At 37.3% G+C, this 14,526-nt stretch overlaps 1 protein-coding gene across 4 annotated transcripts in view; it reads right to left on the bottom strand.

Moving 5' to 3' along the window:
• LOC112057834 (pyruvate carboxylase, mitochondrial) overlaps positions 1 to 14,526 on the bottom strand; it is a 43,670-nt gene that overhangs the window by 17,729 nt on the left and 11,415 nt on the right. For all 4 annotated transcript variants that reach the window (XM_024098389.2, XM_024098387.2, XM_024098388.2 and 1 more), the window contains exons 3-12: positions 11,486 to 11,634; positions 9,992 to 10,132; positions 7,762 to 7,877; positions 7,011 to 7,105; positions 5,671 to 5,839; positions 3,802 to 3,908; positions 3,020 to 3,144; positions 2,215 to 2,424; positions 892 to 982; positions 74 to 209 (exon numbers count right to left, since the gene is read on the bottom strand). In XM_024098389.2, the coding sequence (XP_023954157.1) occupies positions 74 to 209; positions 892 to 982; positions 2,215 to 2,424; positions 3,020 to 3,144; positions 3,802 to 3,908; positions 5,671 to 5,839; positions 7,011 to 7,105; positions 7,762 to 7,877; positions 9,992 to 10,132; positions 11,486 to 11,634 (1,339 nt within the window). The remainder of the gene's footprint in view (positions 1 to 73; positions 210 to 891; positions 983 to 2,214; positions 2,425 to 3,019; positions 3,145 to 3,801; positions 3,909 to 5,670; positions 5,840 to 7,010; positions 7,106 to 7,761; positions 7,878 to 9,991; positions 10,133 to 11,485; positions 11,635 to 14,526) is intronic.

Here is a 14,526-nt window from a genome sequence, read left to right on the forward strand (position 1 = left end):
CACACTAAGCCCGACCTCGAGAACTTGAAAACAGGTCCTCGTGAATAGAAGTCAGTACAAAAAAATGACATACCATTCAAGAACTTCTGGTTCTCCAGCACGTTGAGCAAGAAGGGGATGTTGGTCTTCACGCCGCGGATGCGGAACTCGCGCAGCGCTCTGTTCATCTTGGCGGCGGATGCGGACAAGTCTTGCGCGTGAGATATTACCTACAACAATGTATTTTTCATCACACTAGCTAGGAAAGTATTCTTTGTTTAGTGAATGTATTCCTGGATGTATGTTTACCAGTAATAGATTGATTATACGCCGAAATCAGCGAACAAATGTATAATTTTATTCCCAGACAGAAAGTAAATTTGAATTTAGAACGTAATGGCACGGTAGTTTATGGAACAAATCAATATAATAAATACAAAAATATGGTGATAAAAACATAAAACTATTGAAACCACTGATTTAACAACTTTAGCGTTAGCTCCTATCCGTAGACAGAGAAGTAAATAGACGAATAAATAAGTTTATCTCAAAAAAGAAAGCGACTTATGTGTGAATTCTACATATATAAACAAGACGAGGAGTTTTGATATTGTGTGTGTTGATGTGTGCTGTTTTTTATCAACCTCTGTTCAAACAATTAGTATTCGATTTGTTTGCTTTTATCTGAAAAATGTAAAAAAAAATTGAGGCTGTAATGTAACGAAATTACAGCCTTAAATTATAAGTAACCAGTTATAAAATATATTGGTAAAAATTTTGCACAAAAAGATGCCAAAAACTAAATCTTTTCACGCCAATTAGTCGTCTACTTCATTATCTGTCTACGGCTTTATCTATGTAATAGAAACTGACAGTAAAATTCCGAGACTTAATGTCATACGATAAGCTTACTTTGACTAGCAGGGAATCGTAGTACGGCGAGATAATGGCGCCGGCGTACGTCGACGCCGAGTCTAGACGTATGCCCATACCTTCGCCAGACCTAATAAAAAATAAAAACCATTAAGAAAACTAACTTCCATTGCCATTACAAAATTAAATAAAATTATTTTAGATAAAAAATTCAAGCGACTTCAAATATAATTATTATATTACAGTAAAAAGCGAAAAATAAGATCATACTTATATATTATCAGTTAGGCCTAGTTTAATCTAGTCGAGTACGAACGATTTTTGGGTGGTAAATCCAAAAATTGTTCGTACTCGACTAAATAAGTTGACTCTATAAGTTGTCCTTTGTTTTTCGGTGCCCGATCAGCAGTTGAAAAAATTTGAAAGTATTCTTTGTTTGAAAAGTATATCTATTCAAACAAAAAATAATTTAAAATTGGTTAGTAAAAATGACTAGGGAGGAGGTAAAAACATAAAAATCATACATGTTGTGAAACTTGTTTTTGTCGCTTAAAGTGAAATCTTTGCTTGTCCGAACAATATCGAGACAAAATCCCACGATTGTAAAATGGAATCTACCGTCTCTCATCGTCATCTCTTAACTGGTCCTCGCACAATTCATGCCATGGCAATTCAAAGTAGGTTTATTACAATGTTTTTTTTTTTCAACTTCACACAAAGTTCACAGTTCCAAACATATGCGTTGAACTGTGAAGCACTTTTTTTTCCAGTCGCTTAAAAATACAAATACACCTACTCCTAATAATATTATCACCATACGAATAAGACCCCACGATTGTAAAATTAAAAGGTTAAATTTCCTTAGCCCTGCAGTGTTCATATGGATGAATTTATTTTCAACTTACCTAAACACTTTTCATCTGAGACTGGACGAGACACACACAAAGTTCACAGTTCCAAACATATGTGTTGAACTGTGAAGCTCTTTTTTTTTTGAAGTCGCTTAAAGATAGAAAAATCTTTCCTACTCCTAGCAATATCGTCGTCAGAGTTTTAGAACGATTTTAAAAGTTAAAGGTAAAATCACATCTGTAACTAAATAGCCCAGTGGCCTAATTCACTATTTTGGTCTTTATTATCAACTTATTGAAGTGGACAACAAAGTGTCACCTACGTACTTTGTACACACCGTAAGTACCGGATGACATTTGTAATTTGTATCATAGTATGTGGATGACATTTTGTCAATTGATTTGTTTTTAATTTTGATGGTTTGATAAAAAACCATAATAGGAAATAGGCTAGCAGGCCTTGCAGTGCGCCATTCAAAGTAGGCTAAAGCCGATTTTTTTTTCAACTTACCTAAACACTTCAATCCTGCCCGTACTGGGTTGGAAGTTATTCGCGGGGTCCTCAGTAGTGACTCGGCACTGTATAGCGTACCCCTGCGTGTGTATCTTATCCTGAGTCAACCCCAACTCGGGCAGAGTCATCCCCTCCGCGACTCGGATCTGAGACTGGACGAGATCTATACCGGTGACTTCTTCTGTGATTGTGTGTTCTACTTGTAATCTAGAAACATAAAAACGACGTCCTATACTAAAGCCATACTTGAGAAGTACTATTTACCAACAAACGAAATAAAAATGAGGGTATAAATCGCTAGTCATTTTACATCTAATAATAATTATAATTATTAAGTTCTTAAATCAAGCCGCAAACCTGACACTTTAAATCCCTTTAGATCCGAAAGTAATCATCGCAGTTACTTTTACAAAATTTCTTTACTATTAGCATACTCCATTTAAGAAACTGTCATCATCCCTATTGGCCGGTTTTTATTTATTTCATTTTTAAATTCCAAAACATAAAATACGTTTTGACGGCCTCCGTGGCGCAGTGGTATGCGGGGTGGATTTACAAGACGGAGGTCCTGGGTTCGATCCCCGGCTGGGCAGATTGAGATTTTTTTAATTTGTCCAGGTCTGGCTGGTGGGAGGCTTCGGCCGTGGCTAGTTACCACCCTACCGGCAAAGACGTACCGCCAAGCGATTTAGCGTTACAAGTTAGCCAGCTTCCATCTTAGACTGCATCATCACTTACCATCAGGTGAGATTGTAGTCAAAGGCTAACTTGTAAAGAATAAAAAAAAAAAAAAAATACGAACCTGGCATTGACTTCAATGAAGTAGAAATTGCCCTTATCGTCCAATAGGAACTCGACGGTGCCTGCGTTTTCATAGCCCACGTGTCTCGCCAAGTGAATGGCGCAGTCGGTCATCCTGTTACGAATCTACAAACAGTAGGTTATATACTTTAGAATTTAATATCGTGAGTGTTATACATATTAATTGATTATGAAACACGGCTAAAACTCGCTAAAGCATCGCGGCACGAACAAAACAGAGTTTGGATCGTGCCGCGATGCAAGAACCAGCTCATGACTAAGGGCCCCGTATGGGTTCGAAACTAGTCGGGCATACTCCGACCTAATATCACGTCAGTTTTAGCCGTGTTTCAGTCATTAACACTATAATAACACTTTCCTAAAAACTTGAGGAGATTACAATGTGTGAGGTCCAGTTAAATGGCCTTGATAGCCCAGTGGACATGACTTCTGCCTCCGATTCCGGAGGGTGTGGGTTCGAATCCGGTCCTAGGCATGCCTCCAACTTTTCAGTTGTGTGCATTTTAAGAAATTAAATAGCACGTGTCTCAAATGGTGAAGGAAAAACATCGTGAGGAAACCTGCATACCAGAGAATTTAATTAATTCTCTGCGTGTGTGAAGTCTGCCAATCCGCATTGGGCCAGCGTGGTGGACTATTGGCCTAACCCCTGTGGTTCTAAGAGGAGACTTGAGCTCAGGAATGAACCGAATATGGGTTGATAGAGGTCCATTTCAATAGGCTGATAATGAACAGATGAAAAATGACTGATGTAGACAATACCTCTGGATCCAGCCCTGGGGCGGGTGCAATTTCAACAACCTTCTGGTGCCGCCTCTGCACGGAACAGTCTCTTTCGTACAAGTGTACTACGTTCCCAGCTTTGTCGCCTAAAAGTTAACGTAATAACATTATAATCTATACTTATAATAAATCTGTAGAGAGGTCAATTCTGTACATGAAATATATTTCCAAATTAACTATCAGGGGGTGATTAGTGATCGATACTGATGCCAAAAATGCAATCAGTAAAATTTTTGTCTGTCTGTCTGTCTGTCTGTCTGTATGTTCTTTATAGAAACAAAAACTACTGGACGGATTTTAACGAAACTTGGTACAATTATTCTACATACTCCTGGGCAGGTTATAGTATACTTTTCATTACGCTACGATCAATAGGAGCAGAGCAGTGAAGAGAAATGTTGAGAAAACGGGAGAAGTTACTCGATTTTTTAAGCTTCCGTCGCGTGTACAGCCTTAATGGTTAAAGCTACATGGAAATCATGTATGACGGTAATGTTCTCCTTAAAATTATCTATAAAAACACAACAGCATATATATGTCTATCTTTTATGGTTGACTCACAATAACACGTGTAACTCCCGATAGCTTAGCAGTTCGGAGCTTTCTAATTATATTTGTCTACTCTTATGTTTATAACACTCATCACTCATCCCTAACTAAAAAAGTTAACATTATTACCTATTCAATAAAAAAAGAATCATAAAAATTGGTAAAGAAACACCAAAGTTATACATGAAATACGCTAAGCCATCGCGCGTGAATACTAATTCATGCTATATGGATTATTTTTGTGTAACGGTTGCCGCGCTCGATGCGACTCGCGGGGGGGGAATAAATAAAGAAGTGCAGCCTTAATGAGTAGGGTAGGGGTAGGGTAGGGTAGGGTAGGGTAGGGGTAGGGTTGGGATAGGGTAGGGTAGAGGTAGGGTAGGGTAGGATAAGGGTAGTTGAAAGTTTACAACGACTTTCTCGCGGACGAAGTCGCGGGCGTCCGCTAGTATTATAATACTTTTATAAAAACTAACTAGAGACTTTCATTTGCATAGAATTTCTAAAATAGAAGATCGACATACTTGGAATATTTATGGGTCAATCTTTGATAGAAGATTCGAAGTAGAAACGATCTTCACCCATCAGTTTAATGGATGTAATGTGTTTTATATCAAATTATATACGTTAATAATTAAAAAATATGTTGCTAGTAGGTTGCCTAAAAAATTCCTGTCGGTCGAACTATCATTCGTTAACAATACTCGTAATTATCATAGTTAATAATGATTAATAATACTGTGGCCAGGAAATTTTTAAGCAACCTCCTCGGAATTATTTTTTAAAATAGATAAATAAAGTCGAGTCGCTGAATTCACACCCTAAAGGTCCGTTTATATCTACAGACATTTATCGTGCCAGATACGTGCCGTGGCAGACAATATAATATTCTTCTATACTGTGTTTATTAACGTATTTATATCAAAACGCGGTCGCGCAGACGTTGACAGACACGGGCCGCGACCAGTACTCGCGGAAAGAATATTTTGTCAGACTTGACCTAAAATTGACAGCGCCTTATTATAATGACAATAAGACCGCCATTAAGACATTAGCACCGCGTCTGGGGTGCTTCTTTTATGAAAAGGACTTTATGTGTCTCCAGCTACCTGCTGGGCAGTGTGAATAGACGGTGTCTGTGGGTGTCTGTGGGTGTACGCTACTTGTTGTGACGCACTGTGTCTGTAGATATAAACGGACTTTAAGGCGTGTGTATTCATGGTGTTATGAAGTCCCTACAAAAGGCTTATATCCTAGATATCTATCGTATAAAGATAAATAACCAAACCAATAACTTACCGAGCAACTGCACCTCGATATGCCTCGGCCTCTCGATGAATCGCTCTATGAACATGGAGCCGTTCCCGAAGGCACCAAGCGCCTCAGACGAGGCTCTCTCGAAGGATGTGGCCACCTCACTCATCTCTCTCACGACTCTCATGCCTCGCCCACCGCCTCCATATGCAGCCTAAAAACGCCGAAAAAAAACATGATTTTTACTGATTGAAATAAAGGGTAATCTATATCCAACCTCGGTTATATCTGGGTTAGATTTTTCTTTTAAAGAATATTTGCCATATCTTTGAAATATGACCAATATTTCCATTCCCCACCAACTAGTCGGGAAAGACTGTGGACTGTGCTAGGAGTGGGTACGAAAATAGACCAACGGGGCGGGGATCGAACCACCACCCCTCGGTGATGAGTCCGATCGCTCTTACCGTTGAGCTACTGAGGCTCTAAAATTTTTAAAATTTTACCCTTATATTAATACAGTTTACCCTTTATTTTATTTATACAATAAAGGGTAAACTGTATTAATACCTTTATACAATGTACATATGTTGATTTTTATTATTTAAAAGCACATTATTTATTAAGAATAAGAAATACGAATCCAGGGTTAATATCCTTGAACAAAAGATATAGAATATCTTGTATCGAATAAAAAATTGAAGCTCAAAAATCATTAATAACCAGGAACCGATTTTAACGGGTCATTTAATGGAAGTTACAGGAATTACAATAAAAGCTCAAATAGCTAAATTAAGCTACTTTTTATCTCGGAATTGTATATTTTTCGGCCGCTCAGAGATTGCGTTTCTGATACATGTCAATGTCAATGAGAGAGATGTCGATGAGATATTTAAATCTTTTTTTATATTTTAATTACGAGTACCTTTAAAAATTGAATAATTATGCCAACTAATAATAAACGTATTCATTTTGGGCTAAAATTATCATTATTATTATCAGCCGAAGGACGTCCACTGCTGGACTCTTGCATGGACTTCCACACAACGGTCTCGAGCCGCCAGCATCCAGCGTCTCCTTGCAACCCGCTTGATAGCCTCGGTCCACCTAGTGGAGGGTCGACCAACATTGCGCTTTCCGGAGCGGGGTCGCCATTCCAGCATCTTGGGACCCCAGCTATAGAAAGGTGAGTGACAGGTGTCCGAAACGCATCTCTGAGCGGCCGGACTTTATAGCAATTACCAACTGTGCTAGAGAAGTCATCAAATCATCTCCTGTAGATGCTGTGAAGTTGGGCATATATAGAAGACATTATATTATGTCTGGATTGGCTTTTCCGATGTTTTTCGATTAATAAACAGCCAAGTAAAGTCATAATATTTTACCTTGAATATAACGGGAAGGCCGTGTTGTTTACAAAACTCGAGTGCTTCTTCCTTTGTGGTTATCGGCCCGTCTGTGCCCGGCACGATCGGCACCTCTGAAACAACATAACAATACATTTATTACGAACTAGCTGACGCCGCGTTCACCCGCGTGGTTCCCGTTCCCGTAGGAATACGGGAATAATATATAGCCTATAGCCTTCCGCGATAAATGGGCTATCTAACACTGAAAGAATTTTTCAAATCGGACCAGGAGAACCGGATTTGGAGGGCGTAGGTTTGAATCTCGTCAGTGGCATACACCTCCCAACTTTACAATTATGTGCATTTTAAGAAATTTAATATCACGTATCTCAAACGGTGAAAGAAAAACATCGTGAAGAAACTGAATACCTGAGAATTTTCTTAATTCTCTACGTAAGTAAAGTTATTGAAATATGTATTGTATGTAGATGCTCAGAAGTTTTTTCTTTAACAATTTATTAAATATTTATTATTGCATGTAGATAATGATACATTCATCAATAACTCAATTGCATACATAGATTATAATAAATTCTTTAATTAGTTTACTGCATACATAGAAACAAAACACACACAATCGTGTGTGTTTTGTTTCTATATTCACGATGTGACCAAATAAATAAATAAAATGTTTTACACATTTTGTATTTTATGAAGTTGGTTAGTTTATTGAAAAGATTTTTAATTCTTTTTTCTCTACTGTTGAAATGTTTTAAAAACAACATACTAGCTTCGATGGCGGCTTTCCTTGCAGCTACTTTGTCGCCCATTTGCTGTACAACAAACGGTGAGGGCCCAATAAACCGAAGGCCGGCTTTGATCACAGCTTCTGCGAAGTCTGATCTGAAAATTAAATTATTTTGATAATGCAGATCAAATTAAAAAAAACATTCTTTATTAAAATCTGGTTGAACATAATATATTGGTCTTATAAATTATTCAGATATAAAACAAAGTATTTTCACATTTTTTTAACAACAAGGATGATTTTAATGATGTTGGAAATTAGATTCCCTATGAAAGCGACTAATCCTACCGACTGAGCCATGTATATTTTAGTAAATAAACACTTGTTAAAATATCTTAACGAATTATGACAGTTTACAAATGGTTCGAGCATAGGTTTGAATCCTACCGACTGCGCCATGTATATTTTAGTAATTAAACACTTGTTAAAATATCTTAACGAATTATGACAGTTTACAAATGGTTCGAGCATACGTTTGAATCCTACCGACTGCGCCATGTATATTTTAGTAATTAAGCACTTGTTAAAATATCTTAACGAATTATGACAGTTTACAAATGGTTCGAGCATACGTTTGAATCCTACCGACTGCGCCATGTATATTTTAGTAATTAAACACTTGTTAAAATATCTTAACGAATTATGACAGTTTACAAATGGTTCGAGCATACGTTTGAATCCTACCGACTGCGCCATGTATATTTTAGTAATTAAGCACTTGTTAAAATATCTTAACGAATTATGACAGTTTACAAATGGTTCGAGCATACGTTTGAATCCTACCGACTGCGCCATGTATATTTTAGTAATTAAACACTTGTTAAAATATCTTAACGAATTATGACAGTTTACAAATGGTTCGAGCATACGTTTGAATCCTACCGACTGCGCCATGTATATTTTAGTAATTAAACACTTGTTAAAATATCTTAACGAATTATGACAGTTTACAAATGGTTCGAGCATACGTTTGAATCCTACCGACTGCGCCATGTATATTTTAGTAATTAAGCACTTGTTAAAATATCTTAACGAATTATGACAGTTTACAAATGGTTCGAGCATACGTTTGAATCCTACCGACTGCGCCATGTATATTTTAGTAATTAAACACTTGTTAAAATATCTTAACGAATTATGACAGTTTACAAATGGTTCGAGCATACGTTTGAATCCTACCGACTGCGCCATGTATATTTTAGTAATTAAACACTTGTTAAAATATCTTAACGAATTATGACAGTTTACAAATGGTTCGAGCATACGTTTGAATCCTACCGACTGCGCCATGTATATTTTAGTAATTAAGCACTTGTTAAAATATCTTAACGAATTATGACAGTTTACAAATGGTTCGAGCATACGTTTGAATCCTACCGACTGCGCCATGTATATTTTAGTAATTAAACACTTGTTAAAATATCTTAACGAATTATGACAGTTTACAAATGGTTCGAGCATACATTTGAATCCTACCGACTGCGCCATGTATATTTTAGTAATTAAACACTTGTTAAAATATCTTAACGAATTATGACAGTTTACAAATGGTTCGAGCATACGTTTGAATCCTACTGACTGCGCCATGTATGTTTTAGTAATAAAACACTTGTTAAATTATGTTACAGTTTACAAATGACTTATTTTTTTTTTTTTTACTGTTGCCATTCTTAGTTATTTAGTTATAGTCAACGTTCTGGACAGGACAATTTCTATTAACAGAAATTGGACAAGACAAATAAACATTGTCTTCTCCAGTCTATGCCGATCGATTGACCGAGATTTAGGACTTTCGTATTAATATAATTATAATTACAATATAGGTGTTAGTTGGTTTAACTGCCTCTTTGGCCCTGTGGTTAGCCTATGTGGTTTCGGATCTCGAAGTCCTGAGGTCGAATTATGGATCAGGCTATATGAGATACATAGTTTTTCTTTCTTAAAAAAAACATTTTAAATTCTTTACCCCGTGTCTCGGATAGCACGTTAAGCCTCCTTTAATAATCACTATTAAATCATAATTTGACGTTTCAAAAGTGCTTGTAAAGTAAACTTAATTGAACTCAATTAATTTTGAGTTTCCAAGCAGTATATTATTACAATACGTGTGTGTAAAAGTAGATGAATGATATAATTGTATGGAATTGATTGACATATTATGATCGCGGCCACGGAGGCCGTCAAAAAGGTAATGATGATAGTACATTACCGTTCGGACAGCAATCCATATCCTGGATGCACTGCATCTACGTCATTCTCCTTGGCTACCCTGATGATTTCTGGAATGCTCAAATACGCTTCTACTGGAGGCAGGCCCTTGCCGACTACATATGACTCGTCGGCCTTTTGTCTGTAACAAATATATCATTATGCATTTACTTACTTAATAAATTATATGATAAAAACGGCCAAGAGCGAGTCGGACTCGCACACAAAGGGTTCCGTACTACTATCTATAAAAATAGTCAAAAAAAATAGATTTGTTATATGAGCTACAGTTTTTAGTATTTGTATCTGGACTGTCTAACAATCGCGGTTCATAAGATACAGCTTGTTGATAGACGGACGGACAGCGGAGTCTTAGCAATTGGGTGCGGACCCCCAAAAATATATCTGGTAATAAATAATGAACACCTAATAAATTTATCTGTAAAAAATCACATATTCGTACGGAAAAGCCACCTAGAACTGGTGAAAAATCCTCTATGTAGATATGTCTCCGAAACCGGAGCATCTTCAGATGTTGATTCGGCATAGTTCATTGCAAATGTTATTCTTGGGTATTTACTGATATAGGTTTAAATAATTAAACTATATCTAAATTTGACATTTTATTTCTTATTAAAAAAGACAGCTATTTTTAGATCTGCTAATTTCGTTCACTAATATGCGTACTAATAGCCCAAGTTAGTTATTATCAAAAGCGTTACGCCTTGCCAATAATCTAATTGTGTCAGTCAATAATAACTTCATACAACACAGTGACGTCATGACTAATGGCAGTGGCGGATCCAGGAGAGGAGCTAAGGGGTTCAAAAAAGCTTCTTTACTGAAAAATCTTAAATAAACTTGATTCTTATTTTACTATTTACCAATACTAAAATTGCCATTAATAATAATTCATCTATAAGCTAAAGAAGAATGTATAATAAGTCACATATTCGCGACGAAACTTTGCTTCGTTGTCGAATATATCGGGGAAAATGCTTTTCGCGATAATAATATGTGCAGTCTAGGCATCGACAATGGACTATTGTCGTATCTCCTAATGCAGGAATTTCTGATTAGTTGGGGAAAAATGGGAATTTTGGTCATGTCAAAAAGACAGTTGTAATAGCCCAGTAGGTATGACCTTTGCCTCCGATTCCTGAGGGTGTGGGTTCGAACCCGGTTTTCATTTTAAGAAATTAAATATCACGTGTCTCAAACGGTGAAGTTGAGTGAAAAAAACATCGTGAGGAAACCTGCATACCAGAAATTTTCTAAATTCTCTGCGTGTGTGAAGTCTGCCAATCTGCATTGGGCCAGCGTCGTGGACTATTGGCCTAACCCCTCATGCTGAGAGGACACTCGAGCTCAGCAGTGGGCCGAACATGGGTTGATAATGATGTGGATGAAAAAAAAGAAGATATTTATGGCAAATATTCTTTTTTTTTTAAATCCTGGTTACCCTCCTGACTCATAGCATGCATGCATCAAGTACCTGTGCATCTGGAGACGGTCCTGCTCGCTGTATATAGCGACGGAACGGATGCCCAGTTCTGTGCATGCTCTGAACACTCTGATGGCGATCTCTCCTCTGTTGGCGACCAGCACGCTTCTGATCGGTTTGTAGTCTACTGTTTTTGAATCCTGGGAAAAATTCCAACTGTTAATAACGTCAGATTGACCAAGTTTCTTCAAAGTAGCCCTTGACTACAGTCTCACCTGATGTTAAGTGATGATGCAATCTAAGATGGAAGCGGGCTAACTTGATAGGAGGAGGATGAAAATCCACACTCCTATAGGTTTCTACACATCGTACCGGAAGCTGAATCGCTTGGCGGTACGTCTTTGTCGGTGGGGTGGTAACCAGCCGAAGCCTCAAACCAGCTAGACTGGACCCCGCTACTATCAGACTGCATCGTTAGTTATCAAGTGTGATCGCAGTCAATTGCTAACTTAATGTTAAACAGAAGTCATAACTGTTTTCGTTCACCTTCATAAGTATTTACTCAAGTAAATGTAATAGTAAATACTGGTAACTACACGACTTTTAGGGGTCACATGAAAGGCAATGGTACAATATACAATTTATGACAGAAATGATTAATAGATATTTATGTGGTAGGGATTTTTTTTATTGCCAAATATGCAATAAGTTTGACTTATCGGGTTTAACTTTATAATCTCTATATATCGATCTCCTAATAAAAATGAATGCACAATCAGCGACCAAAAATCGTCAACACAACTTCTTGGCGCTCAATTCAAGTTGTCGCATTTGCAAATTCAATCTTAAACTCAATCCTTAAGGTTGAATTTGCTCTGAATTTGGGATTTTATTGATTATTAGACTATATTTAAAGGCCTTTAGATTTCATTTTCTTTACCAATCATTCTAAAACTGTTAAAGCAAAATTGGCCAGTTTTTAAGTGAATTTTTCTACATCATTGTGCGTCCTTATATTATAAGCGATCAATGGTTCCAAATCATTTAAATGTGCAATAGGTGTTATACTTATCGGATTTAACTTTATAATCTCTATAATATTTATGACATAAGTAAAGAATTTATAATGTTAATACACTCGATCACGTCTCCCCCACGCGTTTTTTTGGTGTTAGAGATAAATTATTAAGCTTTACTCTAATCATCATCAGCTTATTTTAACAGCCAGTAATGGTCTTGTCTAGGTCAGGCTATGTCAAGGTTGAGAGAGGTCGACGTGGATTCTCTTTTTTTTTTTTTTTTTTATTTATTACAAGTTAGCCCTTGACTACAATCTCACCTGATGGTAAGTGATGATGCAGTCTAAGATGGAAGCGGGCTAACTTGTTAGGAGGAGGATGAAAATCCACACCCCTTTCGGTTTCTACACGACATCGTACCGGAACGCTAAATCGCTTGGCGGTACGTCTTTGCCGGTAGGGTGATAACTAGCCACGGCCGAAGCCTCCCACCAGCCAGACCTGGACAAATTAAGAAAATCTCAATCTGCCCAGCCGGGGATCGAACCCAGGACCTCCGTCTTGTATATCCACCGCGCATACCATTGCGCTACGAAGGCCGTCTCATCCTATCCGCCGTAAGAGAGCCGGACGCAGGCGGCTCGTTCAGGACCGTCATTTGCCTCCTTGACGAGGACCTCCGGGTGATAGATACGGGGAATCTGTCACCCACCGGAGATAAGTCCTAGAGTTGTTAACGCTTTCAGTGTTTCCTAAGCGATCTTAATACAACAGGAGAGCTCGATTTACGAGTGTCGCTGGCTGGGTTGCGGTAGTTTACGAAATGATCCCGTGGCTCAGTCATCAGGCGGCGAGTCGGAACACCGTGGGGTTTTAGTCGGTTGAAGTCCGACATAACCTTCTTGCCTGCCCGTGGCGAGAAGGTATCCATGAGGATTTCCCCACGTAAAAAAAAGGTCAGGCGTCAGGTTGCTGGTTGGTTAAATAAAAATGCAGAAAAGTTAAATACATAAAAAATACTAGGTAAGCTGTTTCTGTGACTTACACAAAACCAGAACGTTAGAAATAAAGATAAAATAACGACAAAGTAGCCGAAGTAGTTATTCGAATGGAAACAAAACCGCAACGACCCTGAGAATATTTGAGCACATGTTCTTATTATCTTCCTTTGCTTTGAATACATACTTACTTTACTTTATTTTTATCTTAATTCTTTATTCCATAATGCAGTATTATTTTAAAATAACCTCGAAATAAATATGAAGGCATTATTTAGTTGGATTTTAGGGTCCCTTCCAAATAAAAAAAAAAGAAATCCTCATTTTAAAATCACTTCAATGTCAAATCAAATCAAAATCAAATCAAAAATCATTTATTTCAAGTAGGCTCAGTTTACTAGCACTTTTGACACGTCAGTTGACTATTTGTAAAGATTCTACCACCGGTTCGGAAGGCAGGTTCTGCTGAGAAGATACCGGCAAGAAACTCAACAGTTGCTCTTTTGAAAAAGTCATACAGTATTATAATTTACAATTGATAACAATTACAATTTCTTATAGTTTTATTTCCTGTGTGAAGGTGGAAGCTGATCCAATGGCCTCCAAGCGCTTTTATCTTTAAGGAACTCATCAATGTTGTAGTAACCTCGACTAAGTAAATGTTTTTTAACACATTGCTTAAAGCTATGCATTGGCAGGTCCATCACAGTCTTGGGGATCTTGTTATAGAAGAGTACACCCAAACCTACAAAAGATTTTTTTACTCTTTGGAGACGATATGCAGAAATAACTAACTTATGCCCGTGTCTAGTAAGACGTGGGTTTAAATCTCCTTTTCGTTTGTACAAATTAATATTTTGTCTTACATATACTATACTGTTATATATATATTGACAGGCTACCGTTAGTATACGTGTCCTTTTTAGGACCCTAAAGGATTTTCTATGGAATGTCTTTCACTCACTCGATTTGTACCAAGTTTAATTTTAACTTGGTACACAATTCCTCTGAGGGTTAAAAAAAAATCAGACTTGAAACGACGCGGTCAAAAATGCGGTAAATTACTTCGCATACT

This window comes from Bicyclus anynana, chromosome 16 (assembly GCF_947172395.1).
Source record: "Bicyclus anynana chromosome 16, ilBicAnyn1.1, whole genome shotgun sequence".
In the NCBI taxonomy this organism is placed as follows: Eukaryota; Metazoa; Arthropoda; class Insecta; order Lepidoptera; family Nymphalidae; genus Bicyclus; species Bicyclus anynana.